The 27,064-nt window shown below is 45.5% G+C and overlaps 1 protein-coding gene across 6 annotated transcripts in view; it reads right to left on the reverse strand.

The window, feature by feature from the left end:
• The window catches only part of TNN (tenascin N), a 72,755-nt gene that overhangs the window by 18,956 nt on the left and 26,735 nt on the right, over positions 1 to 27,064 (reverse strand). Inside the window, exons 7-14 of one of the 6 annotated variants that reach the window (XM_040263927.1) lie at positions 20,854 to 21,117; positions 16,482 to 16,745; positions 15,562 to 15,825; positions 12,304 to 12,567; positions 9,407 to 9,670; positions 7,358 to 7,621; positions 2,970 to 3,233; positions 141 to 271 (exon numbers count right to left, since the gene is read on the reverse strand). In XM_040263927.1, coding sequence (XP_040119861.1) covers positions 141 to 271; positions 2,970 to 3,233; positions 7,358 to 7,621; positions 9,407 to 9,670; positions 12,304 to 12,567; positions 15,562 to 15,825; positions 16,482 to 16,745; positions 20,854 to 21,117 — 1,979 coding nt within the window. The remainder of the gene's footprint in view (positions 1 to 140; positions 272 to 2,969; positions 3,234 to 7,357; positions 7,622 to 9,406; positions 9,671 to 12,303; positions 12,568 to 15,561; positions 15,826 to 16,481; positions 16,746 to 20,853; positions 21,118 to 27,064) is intronic. The other 5 variants (XM_040263930.1, XM_040263929.1, XM_040263928.1 and 2 more) reach the window with 5 other exon arrangements.

A 27,064-nucleotide genomic window follows, 5' to 3' on the forward strand; every position in this document is an offset into this window, starting at 1 on the left:
CCTTGCCTACAGCAAGTGATCAGTAGGGATCAACACATTCATAAGCAGGTTGCCATGGGACCAGCTATTAAGCTGGTTGGCCCCAATGAGTTGCTATACATGGAGGCTGGGGCAGAAGAGAAAAGACGAGTGTCCAGTACCTTCTCGGTGCCATCCGGGAACGGGTAGGTCAGAATATAGCCATCAATCTCGGCAGAGGGGGGTGTCCAGGTCAATACCCCACCAGACTGGGTTACAGCAGAAGGATGAAGGTTTTGGGGAGGGTCAATGTCTGTGTATAAAACATCAAGTAATTATTATTACTAAGGTAATGAGAAGAGGTAATTTTTGAGATTTCCTCTTATATTTTCACCCTACACATTCCCATTTTCTTCTTCCTATCAAGCAAGTAGCAGGCTCCATTCCTCTTTGCCATAAGGTCTTTAGGATCTATTTTTCTAAAAGTATAAACCCATGGAGGACAAGACGGTCAAGGGGTAAGTTTCAGAGGGAGTGAACCTGGGCTCCCACTTCCCCAGCAGATCTGCAGAGAGTGGTGCTGGTGGTGGTTTAGTCACTCAGTCATGTCTGACTCTTGTGACCCCATAAACTGTAGCCCACCAGGCGCCTCTGTCCATGGGATGGGATTCTCCAGGCAAGAATACTGGAGTGGGTTGCCATTTCCTTCTCCAGGGGTTCTTCCTGACCCAGGGATCAAGCCCAGGTCTCCGGGACTGCAGGCAGATTCTTTACTGACTGATCCACCAGGGAAGCCACAGAGAGTGGAGAGTATGAGCAACCTCGATCAGCAAAGTCCTGGAGAAGGCAGGGCTCCCAAAGTGGCAAGGAAGGACTAAGACCCAATGCAGCATATATATGTATGATGTGGTAAATGACACTCTGAGTTTGGGCGTAGTAGAGGCAAACAGATCTGGAAGGCCCCTGCATACAGAAACTAGGGGCACTCAGTAAACACCTGCCCAGAAAGATGACTGAAAAACCAGATGGGACCCCATGCCTGGCCTTGGAAAAATCACCTGAGACCTCACACTCAGCCCTGAGGAAGAGCATGACTCTAAATTTACTGAGATTTCCAACTAGCAAACAGAATGGTAACGTATAATAGAAATTAAGTTGGTACAGCAATATAAAGTCCTGTGTCTTAGGTAACTAAGTGTGCAGCCTTAGATGCATACCCTGTACAAAATGGGGAAGCAGGGGAGATGCTTATACAAAAGAGGAGAGAAAGGGAGACAGGGTAGCGGAGATGGAGGAAAAGCAGAGATGTCTTCTCATCCCCACGCACTTCTCCACTCAAACACCAGAGGGAAAGCGTGGGTGTGTGCGTGCACTGTAGACCAGGAAGACTACATCTCAGCAAAAATTCTAGTCAACGCCACAGTAATTGGTCAGACAGCTCACTTTTTTTTTTTTAAGTAAATAAGATATGAATGGAAATTTCCATTTTGAAAAATCATTATCATAGAGGGTGATTTTAATTTAGAAGTTTCCAAAAAAGATGTCTCCAGGCTATTTTCTACCGAGTAGCATTTCAGCTGAGAACTGAAATGCAGTATTTTAATAGAAATCAGGCAGCTGTTGTTTCGAATTAGGATGTTTTGACAAATTTTGAGTTTCTGTAATATCAGCGTGGTATGGCTTTCTAAAGCATAACATCTGGTCTGGATTTTATTCCATCCATCACACGGAAAAACTGAATTTCCTGGTTTCAAAATCAAAGGAAAACCTAAACTACGTAAATATCTTGAGCTGGCTTCTGCCACCCCTTTGACTGCCCACCCATCCCCAGGTTATGAACCTGAAACGTCTGTCTTAGTTATTTCTACATATTGTCTTTTTTTTTTTTTTTACTTTATTTTACTTTACAATACTGTATTGGTTTTGCCATAATTGACATGAATCCGCCACGGGTGTATACGAGCTCCCAATCCTGAATCCCCCTCCCACCTCCTACCCTATATCATCTTTAAAAATGGGGAGGGGGCTTCTCTGGTGATTCGGTGGTTAAGACTCTGAGCTTCCACTACAGGGGGTGCAGGTTTGATCCCTGGTCAGGGAACTAAGATCTCACACACTGCACAGCACAACCAAAAAAAAAAAATTAATGGGGAAAGTGAAACAAAGAGAAGATAAAGAAGAAAGAGAGAGAGAGGAACAGAGGAGGAGCGAGGGAGAGCGAGGGAGACTGGAGGTTGGGGGGAGACGGGGATGGAGGAAGGGAGGGAGGGGGAGAAGGAAGGAGGAAGATGCTGACTACCCCAAGAGAGAAGTCCTGGGTATCAGGGAGCCGTGGGCATGGAAAAGAGTTTCTTTCTACACACCTTTGTTTAGTTCGGAAATTTTCACTATAAGCGTGTATTACCTTTTTACTAAAAACGTCCGTTAACTGTAACTGATAAAAATAACAAATACATTCAAGGCACCTCTCATTCCAGTGGCCACACATGGTAATACTGTGGCGGCACAGGGGATGGCCAGGCTGTGCCCAGACTGTCCAAAGAGACCCGAGGATGTCAGGGTGGGCTGCGTGATCCTGCCAGGCCCCAGGGAGGCCTCATCACGCACACAGAATACAGGCAGCTCAGGCCCCCTTGGTGGCCAGCTGGAGAGGGACGGTGAGAGAAGGAAGACGCTCCACCACCGCCCCCAGTGTGGAGATGGAGGCGGAAAGGGCTTCTCGCCTCCCTCTTCCCCAGACAGGAGCGGAGGCCCAGCCAGGTCCTCAGGTCAGGATGGAGAGCCCGGGCGCTGGGCTGGGTGAAGGCGGTGTGAGGGCGGCCCCCTGCCACACAGGCTTCCTTCACACCACTTCCTTCCTAAACTGTCTGTCCACGCATTACCTCAGAAAGGTGAAAAGAATGCCCTTGGGGCAACACTGTGTTCCCTGCTCCCCTCCTCAGACTAGAAGCAGAGGAAGGCAATCTCCTGTTAGGTGTGAAGGGCTCCATGGCCCCCACCCCTCACAGTACCTGTCAGGGCCTTGGCGTCGGCCTTCCTGCTCTCCTGGTCCCCCTTCTGGGCCCACACGTGGACCGTGTACTCCATGCCCGGCCTCAGGCCCGTCAGGACGGTGCTGCTCTGCTCCTTCCCCACCGGAACCTCCCTGGGGTCTCCGTCAGCAGAGGTGTAGCGCACCAGGTACCTGTCGATGACAGCCTGCACCGGGGCCCAGGAGACGGTGGCTGTGTTCTCTGTCACCTGCTCGGTCACCAGGTTCTGGGGGCTGTCAATTTCTTTTTAAAAAGGGAATGCTGAATTTTAGGGCCAAAGGAACACATCATCATTCATGATACTTTTATTAACAATACAATTCCACTGAAAACATTTTTCCAGGGGAAACAAACCACTGGAAAAATGTTATATTAAAATTGAAAGGAATTTGATCTTCTCCAAGTTTATCGACATGGAAATTTTTTGTCCTTCTAGTTCCCATAAAAATAAAAATCTCCTGAGCAACAAGACAAGTGACCCAAATGGCAGCTGAAGGGACCTCTTTTGCTATCTCCATGGTATGTAGCTATTTTGTTCCACAGAATTTGAGAGCTGAGAAGTTACATCTTTCAAATTTCTTCCCTTTCATAAAAGGGGAGGAGAAGGGAGATCTAGAGAAATGAAAAGACTTGTCCAAGATCCTGCTGTTTTCTTGCATTAAAACTTGGACTCTGGGGACTTCCCCGGTGGTCCAGTGGCTAAGACTCTGTGTTGCCAATTCAGGGGCATGGGTTCGATCCCTGGTCAGGAAGCTGGGATCCCACATGCTGTGTGGCATGGCTTAAAGATAGAGAAACAAAAAAAAAAACTAGACAACCTAGACGCTCTTCCTCCTGAATTTTGAGCCCTTTCACCTTCTCAAGGCCTTTGCTCCCCTTCATCTGCCCTCTCTCACCTGTGCCATCAGTCTCTCCCCAACTCCCGACATTCCCAGACAAACAAGCTCTAGGCTCTCCCGTCCCTCTGCTCCCCTTAACCGACAGACTTCTCAGGTGAACCCGCCTGTATATCCCACCTTCTGTTCACTCCTCAGCTCAGCGAAGTTTAGTATTTTCTACAGCACATCACTGTAACTGCTAGTCTAGGTCACCAACAACCTCATCTTGCCAAATTCAATGGACACCTGTCATCCTCACCTTGCTCGACCTTTGAGCAGCATTTGGTAGAGCTGAGCCACTACCCCTGTCTCAAAACGCTCTCAGCCCTTGGCTTCCATGACTATACACTCCACTGGGTTTCTATTAACTGCCTCCTCCTCTTTGATTTCCATCAGCAACCTGAAAATGTAGGGGAACCTGAGGTGCCCTCTCTTCCTCTCTGTCTACAGGTGATCTCAGCCATGTCCGCAGCTTTATTAATATTCTGGGTCAGGTCTTAGTCACAGCACGTGGGATCTCCGTTGCGGCATGCAGGATCTTTTCTTGTGGCACATGGGCTTCTCTCCAGGTGTGGCACGTGGGCTTTCTAGTTGAGGCGCTCAGTAGCTGCCCCCCAGCATGTGAAATCTCAATTCCCTGACTGGGGATCAAACCTGCATCCCCTGCATTGGAAGATGGATTCTCCACCCTGGACCACCAGGGAAGTCTCTCCACAGCTTTAAACACCAGCCGGATGCTCACAGCTCCCCAGTGCCTATCAATTCTGAGCCCCTGTGTTTCTAGCAATTCTGAGTCCCTACTTATATCTATAAGAGCATATTCACCGCAGCACCTAGCATGTATTAAACACTCAATGAGTACTTGTAGAATCAATAAATAAGTCTCTCAATTAAGCAAGAAATCCCATGAGCACCTCAAGCTTAAGCATTTAAAAGTCTTAATGTTCCTCCTCAAATCTGTGTATCGCTCAGAAGATGCCCCAATTATCCATGTTGCTCAAGTCAGAAACAGATGTCACACTTGGTTCCTCACTTTCTTCCTGCTCCACATCTCATCCATCAACAAACACCGTCACTGATGCCTCCAAAATATGTGCCCTGACGTCCTCTTTTCTCATCCCTATTGCCACCACACTTGTCCATCTCTCTCTATCAACTCAACTAATCTTCCCCCTCCACTCCTGTCATCTCTCCCATTTATTCTCCTCACTGTGGCCTGAATGACCTTTTTTAAATGAATATTACCTCCTTCTATTCTTCTCCTAATAGATATAGCATGCTTCCTCTTTGAGGTACTGGGTGGTCCTATATGACCTGACCTTTCCCCCTGCCCCCATCATCTCCTGCCACTTTCTCTCCCCACCTCTATGCTCCAGCGACACCAACCCCCTTTCAAGTTCTTCAATCATCTTGTGCTGTTCCAAATCAGGGCCACACACTTGTTCTTCCCTCTGCCCAAGATGGCTAGTTTTCCCCAACCCCCTTCTGCCCTTCCTCTACAAGCACGCTGTCCAAGAGATCTCTCTGCAATGATGGGAATAGTGTAGAATCTATATGTTAGTCACACGTGGCTACTGACCATTGGAAATGTGGCTAGTGCAACTGAGGAAATCATTTTTAAATTCAGTTCAGTTCAGTTCAATTCCTCAGTCGTGTCCGACTCTTTGCAACCCCATGGACTGCAGCACACCAGCCTTCCCTGTCCATCACCAACCCCTGGAGCTTGCTCAAACTCATGTCCATTGAGTCAGTGATGCCATCCAACCATCTCATCCTCTGTCATCCCCTTCTCCTCCCACCTTCAATCTTTCCCAGTATCAGGGTCTTTTCCAACGAGTCAGTTCTTTGCATCAGGTGGCCAAAGTATTGGAGATTCAGCTTCAACATCAGTCCTTCCAATGAATATTCAGGACTGACTTCCTTTAGGATTGACTGGTTTGATCTCCTTGCAGTCCAAGGGACTCTCAAGAGTCTTCTCCAACACCACAGTTCAAAAGCATCAATTCTTCAGCACTCAGCTTTCTTTATGGTTCAACTCTCACATCCATACATGACTACTGGAAAAACCATAGCTTTGACTAGATGGACCTTTGTCAGTGAAGTAATGTCTCTGCTTTTGAATATGCTGTCTAGGTTGGTCATAGCTTTTCTTTCAAGGAGAAAGTAATTTTTAAATTACTGTTAATTAATTAAAATTTAAATAGCCATATGTTGCTAGTGGCCACTGTATTGGATGGGACAGTATAACAGAACTGTAAGCTGGACACATGGCCATCAAACTAAAGACTCCATTTCCCATTCCCCTTGTGGTGAGGGACACTGTGTCTTCGGTCTAGCCGGGGGAATGTGAGGAGTGACATATGCAGCGCAGGCATCTCTTCCCTTTCCCACACCCCTTTCCACTGGCTGGAGTGAGGATGGGTGATGACCATGTATTGGATTGGCCAAGAAGTTCATTTGGGCTTTTCTGGGAAAACTCCCTAGGAATGGCTGAGCAACAATATGGAAGGAGCCTGGGTCTCCTGAACCATGGAGCTATCAGATCAGCCTTGGCACCTTACGCTCTGACCACTTCACAAGAGAGAAATAAATTTCTTTCTTGTTTAAGCCACTGTTATTTGGGTGTTTCTGTCAATGTGCATCTTTTTTTTAATTTATTTTTAATTGTAGGATAATTGCTTCACAATGTTGTGTTGTTTTCTGCAGTATATCAACATGAATCAGCCATAGGTATACATATGTTCCCTCCCTCTTGAACCTCCCTTCCTCTTCCCATCCCATCCCACCCCTCTAGGTTGTCACAGAGTACCAGCGTGAGCTTCCTGTGTTATCTACTACTCCCCCATTTCATCCCTGCCCTGTTATTCTCTACACATATACCATGTTCATCCCCTTCACAAAACTGACAATTTATAGTTATAAATGCATTTGCTTGTTGACTATCTGTCTTTCCCACTGGACTTCAAGATAGTAGGAATCATATTTATTTTGTTTACTGCTATATCCCAGTCCTGGCACTTAGAAAATGTTCATTAAAATTTAGCTGCATGTTGAAATGAACACTGAACTTCAACTGCCAAAAGTTACATTTGTTCCTTTAATCTAAACACCACCTATTAAGAAAAAATAAAATCAAATAGCTTGCTACAAAACAGTACTTTAATGTAGTGGTTTTAAGAATTTTATATTGGCTCTATCTTATTCCCTATAATTTCCTATAGCTGAAGAAGCATCGTCATTAAAAACACAGGCTTTGGAAAACAGTTTTAAGATATTCATGGTATCACTCAGTACTGAGCCCATTATTACGCTTTGTTCTTTCTTTAGGTGAATGGAGTTTGTTGGTTTGTTTTGTTTTACTGTAAACTCCTAAAATAATCCACAGTCCCTGAGGACATGGGCCACAAAAGCAGCAGTGCCATAATTCAGCAGCAGTAGATCGGCCCACAGTGAAAAACCCTAGTTTGCTTTTCTTGTCCCTCCTGTTACCTGTCAGGGCCTTGGCGTCAGCCTTCCTGCTCTCCCGGTCCCCCTTCTGGGCCCACACGTGGACCGTGTACTCCACGCCCGGCCTCAGGCCCGTCAGGATGGTGCTGGTCTGCTCCTTCCCCACCGGAACCTCCCTGGTGTCTCCGTCAGCAGAGGTGTAGCGCACCAGGTACCTGTCGATGACGGCCTGCACCGGGGCCCAGGAGACAGTGGCTGTGTTCTCCGTCACCTGCTCGGTCACCAGGTTTTGGGGGCTGTCAATGTCTGAAAAGAAAACAACAATAAATATGCATTATTAATAGGCCACAGAGTGGAGAAAATCACAGCCACCTTGCTGGGGGTGACACCATTTCATGTTTCGTGGGATTTCCATCTTGCATGCTCTAACTGCATCATGGACGTATGCCTTCTTTCCCCATAAAGACTTTGACTCCTCAAGAACGTACAGTAGACCAAAGCCTGAGCGTCTATACTATTACCTCTACCAAGACTTCAAGCAAGACAAATCTCTTTATTTATTCATTAAGCATATGTCAAATGCCCACTATATACAAGGAATGGGACTAGACAGTTTGCAGGGTTCAGTTGAAGAAGACATGGTCTCTGCTCAGTGCAGTTCAGTTCAGTCACTCAGTCATGTCTGACTCTTTGTGACCCCATGAACCACAGCACACCAGGCCTCCCTGTCTATCACCAATTCCCGGAGTTTACCCAAACCCATGTCCATTGAGTCAGTGATGCCATCCAACCATCTCATCCTCTGTCATCCCCTTCTCCTCCTGCCCTCAATCTTTCCCAGCATCATGGTCTTTCCAAATGAGTCAGCTCTTAGCATCAGGTGGCCAAAGTATTGGAGTTTCAGCTTCAACATCAGTCCTTCCAATGAACACCCAGGACTGATCTTTAGTGTGGACTAGTTGGATCTCCTTGCAGTCCAAGGGACTCTCAAGAGTCTTCTCCAACACCACAGTAGCTAAAAATTTTGTTTCTAGCATCATGTCAACAAAGACCTCTCAGTTCATACAAGATGATTCTACCAGCCAGATGCCAATATAAGCTCCCAGAGGAAGAGGGCTATATTCTACTCCCCTTGGGGTTCCCATTGCCTAGGAGGGAGTAGCACCCATGGAAAATGCTCCATATATGTTGTTAAATGAATCAGCAAAATTAAAATCCAGTTTTAATATGCTTTAGCAGATCATAGATTAACTTGTAATGCTGGTTTGCTGGCTAAATCACGGTACAGAAATATAATCATACATCTCTTTGACAATAAGGTGAGAATATAACCTAGAAGTTACACCTGAAAATAACACAATATTATAAATCAACTATAGAAAGTTCAGGCATAAACCTATGCACATGCGTGTGTGTGCTAAGTCACTTCAGCCATGTCTGACTCTTTGTGACCACCAGGACTGTAGCCCGCCAGGCTCCTCTGTCCATGGGATCCTCCAGGCAAGAATACTGGAGTGCATTGCCTTGCCATCCTCCAGGGGGTCTTCCTGACCCAGGGGTCAAACCTGCAGCTCCTGCATTACAGGTGGATTCTTTACCACTGAGCCACCAGGGAAGCCAGAACGTAACATAGGAATTATCCTTATCCTCAAATAACTCATTATAGTAACGCAAACCATATACAACTACTCACTTTGGTAGATGTAAAGTCTACTTTTTGAAGTTGAGTTTTGAACACATTACAGTTAATATTCATGGCATTTGATTTTCATTTTCTGTTTCCAATCACAAACTCAACAGAAGAGCCTCAATACTGAAGAGTAGGCTCACACACTGGGAAGGAGCACTGGCAAACCTGACCATCAGTCACAGCAGACCTGTAGCTTGGAGGCTTCCAGGTGGCCCTGACTTGTAAAGAAACCAGTTAAAGGGAAATGAGAGATGGAATATGCAGTACATTATGATGGAACACCATCCTGCTCTTCCATAAATCATCAGCTCTGCCAGTTTTCAGTTCAGGAAACCAAAACTAGATGAGGCATAGCCTTAGCATGACAGGCCTTACATTACCAAAGAACAGTACTGTGTTACCTGTCGGGGCCCTGGTGTCGGCCTTCCTGCTTTCCCGGTCCCCCTTCTGGGCCCACACGTGGACCGTGTACTCCACGCCCGGCCTCAGGCCCGTCAGGACTGTGCTGCTCTGCTCCTTCCCCACCGGAACCTCCCTGGTGTCTCCGTCAGCAGAGGTGTAGCGCACCAGGTACCTGTCGATGACAGCCTGCACCGGGGCCCAGGAGACGGTGGCTGTGTTCTCTGTCACCTGCTCAGTCACCAGGTTTTGGGGGCTGTCGATGTCTAAAAGGTGAAGTACACTATTAGCAAGCACCAGAGAGTGAGACCATGTTCCTTGGGGTGAGGCAGTCTCCATTCTTATGGTTTTCCTGTCTCCTATGTGGATTTTTAGTTGTTTCATGGATGTAGGTCTTCTCACCACAGCTGGAGTCTTGGATCTTCAAGGAGGCGGCACAGGACAGCAGAATGGGCACCGGATCCAGAGTCAGAAGAGCTCCATTCCAATCCCAGCCCGAGAGGCAGAGTGGAGGACCACCAGGAGGAGCTGCGGGCTGCAGCCAGCAAACCTGGGCTCTAGGTCCAGCTCGATCATCAGCCAGCAGCGGCCCTGCACAACTCTGCCTCCCCTGGCTGGGTCTCCATCCCTCATTTGTAAAATGTGGGCCTTGCCAAATAGCTTTTAAGGTACCATAATATTCTATGAATATTCCATGAATCATCAGCTAACTTTGTGACTTGCTGAAATCATTCACGTCTCTGTATTTGAGGTTTCTCAACTGTAAAATGGGGATATTGATTCCTGCTCTACCCATCTCAATGAATTCCTCTGAGTACCAATGAAATGAAGAATATAATTCTCATTCATTGCTGGTAGGAATGTAAAATAGTGCCACTGCTCTGGAAACAATTTGGCAGCTCCTCAAACAGTTAAACACAGAGTTACCATATGACCCAGGAATTCCACTCCTAGGTATATAGCCAAAAGAACTGAAAACATATGCCCACACAAAAATTCATTCATAAATGCTCACAGCATCATTATTCACCATAACCCCAAAGTATAAACAACCCAAATGCTCATCAACTGACAAATGGATAAACAAAGTGAATTAGATCCATGTAATGAAATATTATTCAGCAATAAAATGTATGGACACAAGCTACAACATGGATGAACCTTGAAAATATGCTTAGTGAGTGAAGTCAGCCACAAAGGGCCACATATTCCATGAATCTATTTATATGAAATGTCCAGAATAAGGAACTCTCTACAGACAGGAAGTATGTAGCTTCCTAAGGCTGGAGGAAGCCGTGCTGGGGAACAACTGCTAATGTCTGGGGTTTGTTTTAGGAGTGATGAAAATATTCTGAATTAGACAGTGGTGATGGCTGCACAATTCTGCATATACTAAAAGCCACTGAATCACACACACTATAAAAAGGTGGACTTTATAGTATGTAAATTGTAACTCAATAAGTCTGTTTTTAAAAAATGAGAAACAGAGATGAAAGAGCTTTAAAAATTATGAACCATTACTGTTTAAAAGTACAACCTTAGCATCCTCAGAATGGCGTACACAGCAATCAAAAGATAATTTATCCACTAAGAAAGCAGTAAGACTTCCTTGTTCTGAAGAGACTGCAGCGCAAGTCATTTTCCTAAGGTACTTACCTCACAGATCCTAACATGTGGCTTATTTCTTTCCTTTCAAGAAGAAATATTTAATGATTGATCACAAAGTACATATACAGTTGGAGAGACAGTGGATGGGTAAAACCAATCACCATTTATCTTTGCAAGATCAAACTATGAAGCCAAATGTGAGCCCCTTATTTTGATGTAATGTGTAAAAAAGAAGTGAGGGATGGTGTGTGGTTTGGCAGAAGTCTACTCTCCTGCTCTTCCAGAAATCATCAATTCTGCCACTGTCAGTTCAGGAACACAAAACTTGACCAGCCATTGACTTTAGCATGTCAGGGCTTCCATTTTTTTTTTTTTTTAATTTATTTATTTATTTTTAATTTTTACTTTACCATTCTGTATTGGTTTTGGCATAGATTGACATGAATCCACCACAGGTATACATGCGTTCCCAAACATGAACCCCCCTCCCACCCCCCTCCCCACAACATCTCTCTGGGTCATCCCCGCGCGTCAGCCCCAAGCGTGTCATATCCTGCATCAGACATAGACTGGCATTTCGATTCTTACGTGTTATTATACATGTTTCAATGCCATTCTCTCAAATCATCACACCCTCTCCCTCTCCCTCTGAGTCCAAAAGTCCGCTATACACATCTGTGTCTTTTTTGCTGTCCTGCATACAGTGTCATCATTGCCATCTTCCTAAATTCCATATATATGTGTTAGTATACTGTATTGGTGTTTTTCTTTCTGGCTCACTTCACTCTGTATAATTGGCTCCAGTTTCATCCATCTCATCAGAACTGATTCAAATGTATTCTTTTTAATGGCTGAGTAATACTCCATTGTGTATATGTACCACAGCTTTCTTATCCATTCATCTACTGATGGACATCTAGGTTGTTTCCATGTCCTGGCTATTATAAACAGTGCTGCGATGAACATTGGGGTACATGTGTTTCTTTCAATTCTGGTTTCCTCTGTGTGTATGCCCAACAGTGGGATTGCTGGGTCATAAGGCATTTCTATTTGCAATTTTTTAAGGAATCTCCACACTGTTCTCCATAGTGGCTGTATTAGTTTGCATTCCCACCAACAGTGTAGGAGGGTTCCCTTCTCTCCACACCCTCTCCAGCATTTATTGCTTGCAGATTTTTGGATCGCAGACATTCTGACTGGTGTGAAGTGGTACCTCATTGTGGTTTTGATTTGCATTTCTCTAATAATGAGTGATCAGGGCTTCCATTTTTAAAGAGCAATTCTCCCTTACCTGTCGGGGTCTTGGTGTCGGCCTTCCTGCTCTCCCGGTCCCCCTTCTGGGCCCACACATGGACCGTGTACTCCACGCCCGGCCTCAGGCCCGTCAGGACGGTGCTGCTCTGCTCCTTCCCCACCGGAACCTCCCTGGTATCTCCGTCAGCAGAGGTGTAGCGCACCAGGTACCTGTCGATGTCGGCCTGCACTGGGGCCCAGGAGATGGTGGCTGTGTTCTCCGTCACCTGCTCGGTCACCAGGTTTTGGGGGCTGTCAATGTCTGAAAGGAAGATGCTGATCAATAAACACTATTCAGAGAGTGAGATCTTGTGGCCACGTTGCTTGGGGTGGGGTAGTTTCCACTCTCATAATTTTCCTATCTCATATGTCAGGTTTCAGTTGTTTCACGGACATAGATCTCTTTATACATCCAGACTTGAGGATTTTCAAGGAGGAAGCACAGAACAGCGGAATGAGCAGTAGACCCAGAGTCAGAAGAGCCGTGGCCCTGGACAACCCAGCTGTCTCCCGCTGGGCCTCAGTTTCTTGATCTGTAAATCTTGCCTTCAGGTTGGATGGACTCAGGTACCTTTGAGCCCTACTGCATGCATCTAATCTCATAAGTTATTAACTTGCTTTGTGACCCTGGGCAAGTCACTTCACTTCTCTGCATCTGTAAAATGGGGATGTTCAATAGTTATTGTACATCTCTCCAGGGTAGCTCTGAAAACCAAGACCAACAAATGTCATGTAGAAAGGGGTCTTGACTATAATATAGTTATCAGTGTTTATGGGGAAAAAAGGCACAGGGAGATAACATGAGTACATATTCTGTAGAGTTAGGTATCATAGGACTTAATAACATGCCCTTTATAACAGTTTCTGGCACAGAGTGCATGTCCAGTGACCACAAGCTATTTTAAATGATAGCAGTTTGTCGATATTTTACAAATGTACAAGATTATATTTCTCCATACTGCACATAGATAATGTATTCAAAAATGTATTCACCAAGAGAATAATAGCACTTCTCTGTTCCAAATACGGGCATACCTAGTTTTATTGTGCTTCTCTTTATTGTGCATCATAGATATTACACTTTTCACAAATCAGAAGTCTATGGCAATCCTGCACACAGCAAGTTATTGGCACCATTTTGCATTTGCCAACAGCATTTGCTCACTCTATGTCTTTGTGCCACATTTTGGTAATGCTCATAATATTTCAAACTTTTTCATTCTTATTATATTGGTTTTGGTGATCTGGGATGAGTGATCTTCAGTGGCACTCAGTTTGCTGAAGGCTCACATAATGATGAGCATTTTTAGCAAAAAAGTATTTTTAATTAAGTATATACATTTTTTTAGGCATTATGCTATTGTACATTTCATAGACTATAGCGCAGTGTAAATGTAACTTTTATATGTACTGGCAAACAAAAAATTCATGTGACTTTCTTTATTGTGATGTTCACTTTATTGCAGTAATGTGGAAACAAACACAATATTTTAGAGATATGCCTATATTTGATTGCAAAAGCCATTACCCTAAGGTCTTATCACAGATTTACAATCATATGTTCAAGTGGGACCATTCTTATCTTGGCTTAGGCTTGACCCCAAGAAAATAAGTATCTATATTCCAACCTGAGGGCCCAAAGCCAAGGTGGGTGCAACAGTTTTGTGGCCTTTGATTGATCAACCAACTACAGACTATGAATGAGGTTGGAGAGCACAAAGAGGTGGACTTAAAGAGTGAATTTCTTTGAAAAGAGTTACACGGAGAGTCCCATGGGTGAGGGCCAACCCTTGAGTAAGCAGTGGCAATAGGATCCCTTACTGACCTGCACAGGTATACTCTAGAGCCAAAGTTCTCAGCCAGGGGTGATCTCAGTTCAGTGTGGCATAGGGAGGCTCCCGGCCCCAAATGGGTGGAAGTCAGTGATGCTGCTAAACATGCTGCAGTGCACAAGACAGACCCTGCAACAAATTGCCAACAGTGCCCAGGCTGAGGAAACATGACCAGGGCTTAGGCAGCACCATGGGCTGCTATCTGACCTGTGCAAACAATAGCTGAGATGTGAAAACACTGCGGGTTGCCTTGCTGCAGAGAAAGGAGATGCTGCAGCATTGGGGAAAAAAAAAAGCATATATCTGGCTGCGTGGACAAAGGGTGGAGGTGTGTTCCACATGGACCAGATGTGGACCAAGGCAAGGATAGCCCACCTGGGCTTACTTTAGAAGCTATCAAAGGGAATCACTCAGAGGGGTGAAGAAACCCCACCAGAAGGGCAGTGGTGGACTCCCCCAGAGGTGTGAGCAGAGGAAGAGGAGTGGGCGACCAGTAAGAGAGGTATAGGTGCCCACAGGATCACTCCAGTGAAAGAGTTGAGGGAAGAGGACAGATGAGCTGTCTCTGAAGAACCCAAGGAAGTGTTCCATGAAGGAAAAGTTGGTTTTAATCCTTGTTGGGCACCATTGGCGGACTCAAGACATCTGTGACTGTTACTATCAAGTAAGATCTCTCACCTCTCCTCCTGCTGACCCCTTAACTCCCACTCACTAAACATTAATGGGTCAGAAAGTCTAGCTAGCACTCTGGAAGAACAGTGCTTGAAGAACGGAGGAGAAATATAAGAGAAGCCAAGCACAACCCCTTCCGTGGCAGGCAGTCCACCCACAAATGGCCCAAGCTGATGAAGAAGAGCAGGTTTAACTTTCAATAAAGTATGTACAACTACTTGGATGTAGATATCTTAATTATCAAGATGAAACATATTCGGGGCTTAAAGTGACTTAGACATTTGCTTATTTTGAACCAATAAAACACCATCATTTCTACCAAAAATGGTCATCCAAAGGGCAGAAACAAAAATAAGCACTGTGGAAAGGCTTTAAACTGGTGAGGAAGGAAGAAATTTGGTTTGGGATCAGCCCATCCCTCAGTATGATCATTACCTGTGCTTTCTTTATATTTATTCCTTATGAAGGGGAAGGCTTTAGCTGTAAACAACAAAGCAGGTGCACAGAGAACAAAGGACCGTGAGCAGGAACGTCAGTGTTGAAAGCCTAAACCTTGGTCTTTAACCAAACAGGACAAGCTACACGTTCTAAGAGAAGCCATGCCATGGAAGAAAGGGATACACAATTTCCTATGCGAGGATACCAGTCTGCTCGTCCTTAAGCCTCTCTTTCTGTTAAGGTGAGAGAAGGAAAACCAACCTAGACAGACCATGAGCTTAGCAGTGATACAGTGACAATACGTGCTCCGTTACCTGTCGGGGCCTTGGTGTCGGCTTTCCTGCTCTCCCGGTCCCCCTTCTGGGCCCACACGTGGACCGTGTACTCCACGCCCGGCCTCAGGCCCGTCAGGACGGTGCTGCTCTGCTCCTTCCCCACCGGAACCTCCCTGGTGTCTCCGTCAGCAGAGGTGTAGCGCACCAGATACCTGTCGATGTCGGCCTGCACCGGGGCCCAGGAGACGGTGGCCGTGTTCTCTGTCACCTGCTCGGTCACCAGGTTTTGGGGGCTGTCGATTTCTTTAAGAAAACATTTGGGAAAGACTAAGCCTTGAAGCAACATAAGAGATACCCATCACCCCATCACAGAGATTTTTATCTCCTAGAGCCCTCTTAGCCCAAGACAATGGCTTTCCCATCCCGGATTCCCTGGTGGGAGTCAAGGGAGAAAGTAACCCCTGGTTCTCCACATCAAAGGACTGCTCATTATAAACTGGACATACTTCCTTAGCTTCCAGCTCCCTAAAATGTGGGAGGAACAATGTCTTCTTAGCAATATTATGGCACATCAAAACAATCCATTAAGTATCTGGCATGATTTGGGGGTATCTAATTTACCATTCTATCAGGGGCTACTTCCCAAGCAATCATTCTAGAAGTACTATCATAATCATTGCAATGACCAGATCCTATCAGTATCTTGACTGAGTCTGCTAAAAGCACGGCCCCTGCACAGCTTTCCTCCTGTCTTCTAGTTGGCTGAGTGGCTCCATGAGAAGCTGTCACTGTCAGGAAAGGCAGCACAATGAGATCACCACTAGAACTCACTGTCTCCTTTGAGCTTTCAGTCTCTTCTTTGCAAAGTCTCTCAACTCAAGACACATCTTTTGCTACCATGCACACCCAAATCCGCACCCTCAAACTTCAATCCCCATTGACCATCTTTCTCTTATTACCTGTCGGGGCCTTGGTGTCGGCCTTCCTGCTCTCCCGGTTCCCCTTCTCGGCCCACACGTGGACCGTGTACTCCACGCCCGGCCTCAGGCCCGTCAGGACGGTGCTGCTCTGCTCCTTCCCCACCGGAACCTCCCTGGTGTCTCCGTCAGCAGAGGTGTAGCGCACCAGGTACCTGTCGATGTCGGCCTGCACCGGGTCCCAGGAGACGGTGGCCGTGTTCTCCGTCACCTGATGGGTCACTAGGTTCTGGGGGCTGTCAATTTCTTTAAGAGATGAAAAAGTGTACCATTTGCCAACTCGCTAATTTGTGAAAGGCCAGCACACAAACAACCAAAATGACGACCTCAACAAATTTCAGAGTGTGTTATATGCCAATAGTTGGGATAACTTAAGGGTTTAATTAAGCAAGTGATCTGAAGATTCCAAGAATGAGCCATTTGCATTTAATGAAAAGTAAGGTTTACAGACAAAGCCTATATTGAGTCTCAAGTCTATAAACTTTTCTTTACAAGTTGCCTTTGGATAAAAAGAATTCGTCTTCATAAACACATTTCTCCATTACCCTGGATTTACCCAGTGTACTCTTTTAGTTCCTGACTCCTTATACTGGAAAGCAGTTGCTGCTAAGTCACTTCAGTCGTGTCCGACTCTGTGCGACCCCACAGACGGCAGCCCACCAGGCTCCCCCGTCCCTGGGATTCTCCAGGCAAGAACACTGGAGTGGGTTGCCATTTCCTTCTCCAATGCATGAAAGTGAAAAGTGAAAGTGAAGTCACTCAGTCGTGTCCGACCCTTAGCATGGAAAGCAGTTATACTTCAATAAATCTTTGCATCAGAGCTAATATTTTCTTTTGGAAGAAAAATATCCAATAAGTAGAAGCTGTCAGTTCTTTCCATATAAAACATTATGTCTGAGGCCAGAGAGCTGGGAGACTTTCAAAGCGAATGTATTTGATGTCTAGGTGGATAAAAATAATCCTACTTGTCTGAGTTTCTATGCAGTTAAACTGAGTTGAAACCTGGGTTCCACTATTTCCTGGTTGCCAACTTAGAACAAACTGTACAACTTAAGCCTTGGTCTCCTTGTCTCTACAAAGAAGGAAATATCAGTACCTACCTCTGTTTATGATAAATGGTAAATGAGATATTGCATAGTAAATCTTAAATATGAGCTCTTTGCTATTACAAGTGTCACTTAAGGTATGAAATATCACTTTCTCCTCAAAATGTAAACCCTTAAAAAGTCAAAAATCTAAGAAATCAGGTGTAATGATTAGCATGCCTTTACCCTCCTGTTTCAAAAACCACCTCCTTGAAAGGCTGAGCTTTCTGTGACAACAGCTTTATTTCAGACCTGTACACCATAACTTGCCAGGGTGGCCAGGCCAGCTTGGTGGGATACACAGACAAGGGAAAACATGCCAGAAGGAGCACAGGCGCTCAGAATGTACCACCAACAGCTGACATGAAAGGAGAGTTTATCCTGGGATTCAGAGCTGCCTTCTCTGTCCCAGCCTCATCTTTCCACACTCCACTCCTCTCACAGACCTACCCACCATAAACACCACTAAAGATAACATTACCAAGATAAGCTGATGTTAAGCCATGACAGAAAACCAGCCTGCCATATTCCCACACTTTTGCTGTTCAGTCGCTCAGTCGTGTCTGGCTCTTTGCAACCCCATGGATTGCAGCACGCCAGGCCTCCCTGTCCTTCTCTGCGTGCGCTGCTCCCACTGCTAACAGCCGCCCATCCTTCTAGACTCTTCAGGTGTCACCTCCGCCTGTGGGCTGCCATGAGCCCTCTCACCCCTACCTTTTTTCAGATTCCCATAGTTCTGGGGTTATGTTAACACAACATAAGTCACTGCACTTTATCTTCTTCATCTGTCTTCTCCACCCAGAGGACTATGAACAACGTATGAGCGCAAACCATGTCTTTTACCTCTGTACCCCCAGAGCCCGGCTCCACGCCTGACAGCCCCGGCAGTACCACACCAGTAGCTCCTCTCATCTGTGGTACTTATTCACACCGCCCTCACCTGCGAGCAAGGAAACCTCTTCTTTATTACAACTTTCACTGTCTTAAAAAGGTTGACCCAGAGACTTCCCTGGTGGTCCAGTGGTTAAGAATCCACCTGCCAATGCAGGAGACATGGGTTCAGTCCTTGGTCCGGGAAGACCCCACGTGCTACAGGGAAACGAAGCCTGTGCACCACAACTACTTGAGCCCACGAACCTAGAGCCTGTGCTCCTGAACCAGAGAGGTCACCTCAATGAAAAGCCCACACACCATGACTAGAGTAGCCCCACTAGCTCCACTCGTCACAACTAGAGAAAACCCGTGCACAGCAACAAAGATCCAGCACTGTCAAAAATAAGTAATAAATAAATAAATGTTTTCTTGAAAGGTTGACCCACATGTTCTATTCACAACACCCAAAATCCTGGTAAATGGAAGGCCACGTGTAATATAACCCGGGATCTGGTAATCTACGGTTAGTCCATAGGCCAAATCTGACCCACTGCCTAATGACATAAATCAAGTGTTTTGAGAACACAGTCATGCCAGTTCATTTACATACTGTCTATGGCTGTTTTCTCATTTCAGTGGCAGAGTGGAGTAGACCACCAGAAACTGTGCTGAAAATATTTACTCTCTGGCCTTCTGTAGAAGGTTTTCTGACCCTGACTTTAAACAAATCTAGACCTCACCATCCTTACTGCCAACTGCTTCTTCCCCTGGAGGAAACAAAGACCACGTGGCCTCAGGAGGCTATGGACCATGAAATGCTTCCAGGTCAAATGCAGATTAACGTGCACTGAATGTTTGTGTCTTTTCAAAATGTATATGTAGAAGATCTAACCCCTCATTTGATGGTATTTGGAGGAGGGACCCTTGGGAGGGAATGAGTTTTAGATGAGACCATAAGGATGAGGCTCCCGTGGTGGGATTAATGTCTCTCTGAGAAAAAGAGGAGACCAGAACCTCCCCCTCTCCAGCATGTAGAGATGAAGGAAGCATCTGTAAGTCGAGAAGAGGGCCCTCACCAATAAATGAATCAACTGGCACCCAGATCATGGGAATTTCCAGGCTCCAGAACTGCAGGAAATAAGGTTCTGTTGTTTAAGCCAAACAACCCATGGTGTTTTGCTATAGCAGCCTGAGCAGACTAAGACACATTTCAAGAAATAAGCACGACTATGATTTATGTAGCACTCTCTAGGTCAGGTAGGGGCTTCCCTTGTAGCTCAGTTGGTAAAGAATCTGCCTGCAATGCAGGAGACCTGGGTTCAATTCCTGGGTCAGGAGAAGGAAATGGCAACCCATTCCATTTTCTTGCCTGGAGAATCCCATGGACAGAGGAACCTGGAGGGCTACAGTCCATGCGGTCCCAGAATTGGATACAATTTAGCAACTAAACCACCACCACCTCTATGTCAGGTACTTACATGGATTAATTCATGTAATCCTCACACTAACCCAGTGATGTAGACAGTCACATGTCCCATTTAATAGACAAGAATCTGAGGAACAGAAGTGAAATAAGTTGCCCCAAATCTCTCAGCTAATAAATGGTAGAGCTGAGGTTAAAACTTGGACAGTCAAGCTTCTGAAACCAGATTCCTAACTGATTATCAGCTTCTCTGAGCATCTTGACAGTAAGAGGCTGTCCAAAACAGAAGTCTATCAATAGGATAGACTAGGATTCCCATCACGTGTGTGGGACGTCACTGGACTCCAGGATTAGGCTTCTCTGAATTCAGAGTCGGCGGAAGGAATGTCTGGGATATACATTCCCATGCAGCCTCAGGACACCTGCAGGCCCCAGCCGAGCAGAATGATGGGATGGAGTAAGAGAGCCCTTACAGTTTCGGAAATCATAAAGTTAGAATTGGTACATTTGGTAAATGTTGACTCAGGAGGCAAACCATTTTCATGGTCTGAAAGAGAGCTCCAGATTACACACACAGTGCCTGTGCAGTCACTACAAGCTGAGATAAGCACTCAAATTCACTGTCAGCCAAATGTTTTGAGTTTTCACGTCCAAAAAAAATGAAAATTAGAAAGTGTTCCTCTGCTCTGAGAGAGTCGCATGTGGAATTTCAACCCGCGAAAGTATGACCTTCTGATTCAAACTAAAAGGATGGTCTCTTTTCTTGAGGTTAAAAAGGGGGAAAAATTCATAATTAAGAAATTTTAAATTGCTTTGGCAACCCCCTGCCCCACACCTGCAAACAAAAGAGCTGGTGCTAGGTGGGATTCGGTCTCCTAATTCAAGAATCTCTCTTCTCCCTGCCATGAGGAAGTCTGTTTATTTAGAGATGGGAGAGAATAAGAATGAGAGATGACTCCCCTTCTCCTGTTACCTGTGAGGGCCGTGGTGTCCGCCTTCTTGCTCTCCTGGTTGCCCCTCTCAGCCCACACGTAGACTTCATAGGCCTCCCCCGGCCTCAGGCCTGTCAGGACAGTGCTGTTCTGCTCCCTGGGCACCGCCGTGTCCCTGGGCTCTCCATCAGCGGAGATGTAGCGCACCATGTACTTATCAATGACCGCGCGGACTGGGTCCCAGGAGACCGCCACTGTGTCTTCGGTCACTCGGTCAGTGACGACATTGGTTGGACTATCGATTTCTTCATAAACATAACATAAGAAAGAAAAATTAGAGAAGACCTCTGGCTGGTCAAGGTTTCAAATGTTTCAAGATTGCATTCTTCTGGATGACCTGGTTCCAGAGTCTGTGTGATGCAAGACTCTCCATCAACTATGACAGGGGACAATTGGCCTCTGCTTGAACCCTAAGCTGAGAAAAGTCTTCCTGATGGATGTCCATTTTCAGACCACTGAACACATTAGAGAAAGCTCTTCCAAGTGTGGCCACTTGAAGCGGTTACTCCTTCAAGTATGTCTACCCTTGGTGGGCATGGAGAATACAACTAATTCCTCTTCCCAGAGACTATTCAGCAGGTGGATGGTCTCTTCCTGTACTGTGCTGTACTTAGTCACTCAGTCATATCTGACTCTTTGTGACCCCATAGACTGTAGCCTGCCAGGCTCCTCTGTCCACGGGGATTCTCCAGGCAAGAATACTGGAGTGGCTTGCCAGGCCCTCCTCCAGGGCATCTTCCCAACTCAGGGTCTCCAGCACTGCAGGTGGATTCTCTACCATCTGAGTCACCAGGGAGGCCTGGTCTCTTCCTACTTCTCCCCTAATCAAAATAGCTTCACCTCTCTAATTTATGCACTTGTAAATTAAAATCTATTATATTATATTATAAACCTATATTACCAACTTCCCACTTAGTTTCTAGACTCGGCATTTACATCTAGATGTGTTCTTGTCTTTCCCTTTTCATAGAAAAATTCCCAGAACTCAATTCATTCATTCAACAATTCACTGAGCATCCATTCCATGCCATGGAATGTAATGGCTCTCAGGAATCACCAATTAACAGGACAGTCAAAAATCCCTCTTCGTGAAGACTTCATATTCTACAAGGACTAACCCAGAACAAAATGTCACAGACACTTTACCCCTCAGTAACAGCCTCAGCCCAGAGCCTCAGAAAATTCCTGTTTTTCTCATACTTTTTCCAGTTACCCCAGGGGTTTTCAACCTTTGTCAACCAAGGACACCTACTAAGTACCAGCACCAGAGGGTCTACTTCAGAAGGTCTGAGAAATGCCCTGACATCTCTATTTAAAAAAACAGATACACAAAATTGCACAGGTGATTCTGATGTACATCAAAGGTTGAGGATCTCCATATTAAACCACATCTTCCCAATTTTTGCATATCAGACATGTCCTGGACCCACCATTTATCCTCATTATATTTTATCTTACAGATTCCATTTATAATTTAGTCTTTTATCCAAGATGCCCACTTTCCTTTCCAGGTTCTTACCATTTGCAAACTTAATAAGTGATTCATCTGAGTGCACCCATCAAGGTCACTGATAAAGATGCTTGCCCCAAGACCCTGCCTTACATATAGATTGGTATCCTTCTGGGTGAAGACACACAGAAAGGAAATCTAAGCATTTTTCTTCTTCCTCATCCTGCTCTAGTTCTCTTGGCCAAGGATTTTCCAGCAGAGAAGTTACAACTTTACATGGCTATGTTCTTTGACATCAGTGCACTTTTCTTGAGCACAGTGGCTGTGTTTTGTGTGCAAGGAAATGAAATACGTTCTATCACCAGACAGTGCATATTTTATTTAATAAATCAACTGCCATTTATTGACCACATATTAAGTGCCAGGTGCTTTTAATTCATGACTTTATCAGACCTCATAGTAACAATATAAGGCATTTACCAGGTTCTTCATGTACTAGTTTGCAAAATTAATAATAGTTACCATTTTGAGATCACTAATTATATGCAAGACTCAGAGAGATTAGATAAACTGCCCAAACTACACAGACAGTAAATGGTAGATCCTGACTCCTTCTTTAAACAATCACACTGAGTGTCTACTTGGAGCCAGAGACTCAGCAGTGGTATGAGTTAAATTGTGTCCCCTCACCAAAAAGATAAATCTAAGTACTAAATCCCAGCACCTCAAAATGTGATTCATTTAGATGTCTAGAGACATAGGGTTAAAAATGAGGTCATTAGGGTGGTGGAACCGATCCTTATAAAAGGGGGGAGTTTGGACACAGACACATACAAATGGAAGACAAGATGAAGACCCTCAAGGAGGAGACAGACATGTGAACACGCATCCCAGTGTTCACTGCAGCACTGTTCACAAGAGCCAAGACACAGAAGCAGCCTAAAGGTCCATCAACAGAGGAACAGGTAAAGAAGATATATATTAATATGTATCCGTATACACAGACACAGTGGAACACTACTCAGCCATTAAAAAGAACGAAAGAATGCCATTTGCAGCAACATGGATAAACCTAGAGAATGACTTCTCAGTAAGTCAGAGAAAGAGAAATATCACATGATATCCCTTATAGAATGGAATCCTAAAAAGCCATGATACAAATGAACTTATTTACAAAACAAAAACAGATTCCCAGACTTAGAAAGCAAGCTTATGGTTGCCAGAGGGGAGGATAGGGGGAAGGGATAGTTCGGGAGTTTGGGATGGACATGTACACACTGCTATATTTAAAATGGAGAACCAACAAGGATCCACTGTATAGCACAGGGAACTCTGCTCAATGTTATGTGGCAGCCTGGATGGGAAGAGAGTTTGGGGGAGAATGGATACACGTATGTGTACAGCTGAGTCCCCTTGTTGTCCACCTGAAACTATCACAATATTGTTGATAGACTGTACTCCAATACAAACAAAAAAATTAAAAGAAAAAACAAGGCTTGCCAACAAACCCCAGAGGCTGGAAGGGACAAGGAAGGATCCTCCCCTTGAGCTGTCAGGGAAAATGTGGCCCTGCTGACACCTTGATTTCAGACTTCCAGCCTCCACAGCCAAGAGACACTCAAGTTTTGTTTTAAGCCACCCAGGTTTTGGTACTTGGTTATAGCAGCCCTGGGAAACTAATATAAGCAATGAAGAGAATAAAGACCCTCTCCCAGGGAGCTTACTTTCTCTTGGAAGAGCCAAACAATAAACAAGTGGGGATAGTGTCAGGAAGCCCAACAGGGCAAGGTAAAGGAATTAGAAAGTGAGAGAAGAAAGATACTTGGGATTTTAGGAGGAAGGCCAGTGAGAAGGTAACATCTGAGCAAACAGCAAAGTGAAACGAGGCATCAGGCCATGGACAATCTGGGGGACCTCACTTCAGGCAAAGGTAGCAGCAAGTTCAAGGCCCTGCTCCATGTATTTGGGGACCAGCAGTAGGCCAGGGCATCAGGACAGAGTAGGGGAGGGGGTTGAGTGGCTGAAAGTGAGGCTAAGGAGGCAAGGGGATGCTTTGAAAGTCATTGTAACAACTTGGCTTTTTCACAGAATGAGATGAGAAGCTTCTGGGGGTGGCAGAGGGGGGCGGTGGTTCACAGAATAGTATGATCTGACATGTTATAAAAGGACCCCTCTGGCTGCTGGAGAGAGTACAGACTCTCTCAGGTCAAGAGCGGAGTCCCCTCGGAGGCCGCTACAACAGTTTATGTGTGAGATGACAGGAACGTGGACAACCGTGGCAGATGAAAGAGGACTGGGGAGACTGCAAAGACAGAGCTGCCAGAGTCCACTCGGGGATTTGACGTGACTATGATGACTTGTCGGTTTGGGTCTTGAGCAATTTGCAGAAAGTGGTGACATTTACAGAGAAGGGGAGATCTTTGGTACTGGTATTACAACAAATGCTAAAGGAACTTCTCTAGGCAGGAAACACAAGAGATGGGGAGATATGAGGGAGGGTAGAGTCTCCAGAAGAGGCCAAGGAGAGGAATGGAACCAAAGGTTTGCTTTTGGACTTATTAACTGGTAACTGGTAGAGTCAAGATTTGAATCCAGTCCCATCTACCTAAAAGTACAAATTTCCACCTTATACCACTACCATTGGCCTCTTCTTCATTTTTTAGTATTTATTTGTTTAGTTGCATCCAGCCTTGGTTATAGCACACAGGACCTTCATTGTGTTATGCGGGATTTCAGGCAGACTCTCTAGTTGTGGCGCGGGCTCAATAGTTGCACCCGCAGGCTTAGTTGCTCCGAGGCAAGTAAAGTCCTAGTTCCCCCACCAGGGATTGAACCCATGTCCCTGGCATTGCAAGACCGATCAGGGAAAGGCCCCCATCAGCCTCTTCTTATGAAACTATGACTACTACTAAGAATGCGAAAAAATGTGAAAGTGTTAGTCACTCAGTCGTGTCCAACTCTTTACAACCATAGCCCACCAGGCTCCTCTGTCCATGGGATTCTCCAAGTAAGAATACTGGAGTGGGTTGCCATTCCCTTCTCCAGGGGATCTTTCCAACCCAGAGATCAAACCCAGGTTTCCCACACTGCAGGCAAATTCTATACCATCTGAGCCACCAAGGAAGCCCACTACTAAAATGATAATAATAAGTTGCAAATAAAATAAAGTATGATCTGGAAATTTCTTGCCACCTGAAATCCAGCAGCACTGGTGGACTGGAGGGGCAACTAAAAAGAGGGCATGGTTCCAGACCGTCACCTCTTGAGACCGGGGCTGGGCGTACCTCACACCCACTGGCAGAGTGGGCCTCTTGGGATGAAAGGGCAGTGCGTTCAGAACACAGACACCAGAAGGGCCTCGTCCTGGGCCTCCGGAGGCTCAAGCAGGCTCTACGAGGATGTTCAGGAGAAAGTGTGTTCCCCAAGGGAGAGGGCTCCCTCCTCACCCCATTGCCCCTTTCTGCGCAAAGCATGATTCCGCACATGTCAGGGAGGAAATGAAGAGAGCCTCCAATGGTGATATGTCACTTTGGGGAAATCAGTGTTCAATTGGGAGTGGGGACCCTTTGACTGGCAAAGTGAGGATGGGGAACACCCAGAGAGTCCTGCCTCTTGAAGTCCCTGGCCCCCATCCTCTCCCACATCTGTACAACCCCCAGGCCTCTCTCCACCTCTCCCTGCCCCAGATCGGTACTTGTCACTATGGCTGCCAGGACCCTCAGCCCAGGCCCACAGCTTTGTAGGGTGTAGCTGCCTGCGTGTGCACCCCTGTCAAGATCCATCATATCCACATGGCTGGATGGAGGAAGCCTTATGTTATTATAATCAAGTTTGACAGAATAATATATGAAAAGCACCTGGCATGTAGTATGTGGTCAATCAATGGCACCTGGCTTTTTCAACACATTATAGTTTTACAGGTCATTTGCAAAAAGTGAGGTTATGTAACACACCTCTTCTTAGAGAAAAAAAGGCACATAGGAATAAGCATGAGACAAGGAGCTATCTCTAGGATTACACACCAATTTAGCTCTGTGGCAGCCACTACAATACTCTAATATCTGGGAAACAGAGATCAGAAAGATTAGAGAATGACCCTCAAAGAAGAAACTGAATGTTTCCATATATCCCCTCGTTTTTGGATTTCCTTTCTATCTAGATAACCACAGAGCATCAAAGAGGTTCTCGCTAGTTTGCTATTTTATCCATAGTTGTGTATATTATATATGTCAATCCCCATCTCCCAATTCATCCCACCTCCTCTTTCCCCACTTGGCGTCCATACACTTGTTCTCAACGACTGTGTCTCTATTTCTGCTTCCCAAATAGGTTCATCTGTACCATTTTGCATATATACAACTGATTCACTTTGCTATACAGCAGAAACTAATACAGCGTTGTAAAGCAACTATACTCTGATAAAACGTTTTTTAACATAAACAGTAGTGAGGGCAGGCTTGCCTTTACATATAATAAAATTATGATAAGTCCAAAAAAAAGAGAGAAAGATGAAGGAAGTCTTTTTCTAAAAAAAGAGAGAAAGAAAAAGAAACTGAATTCTTTCCATCACTGCCTGTGGATTAAGGACAGTCCTAAAGAGATGTGTTAGACTGCATCTGTCCCACTTGGGTGAACAGGGCTAAGCTACCACCAAGGTTTATGGGAACCGATCCAGGGAAGTACAGATTTCTGGCACCAGGCCTGATTTTGACACACAGCCCTGAGGCTCCTCCTCCTCCCTG

Source organism: Oryx dammah, unplaced genomic scaffold (genome assembly GCF_014754425.2).
Source record: "Oryx dammah isolate SB20612 unplaced genomic scaffold, SCBI_Odam_1.1 HiC_scaffold_21, whole genome shotgun sequence".
Lineage (NCBI taxonomy): Eukaryota > Metazoa > Chordata > Mammalia > Artiodactyla > Bovidae > Oryx > Oryx dammah.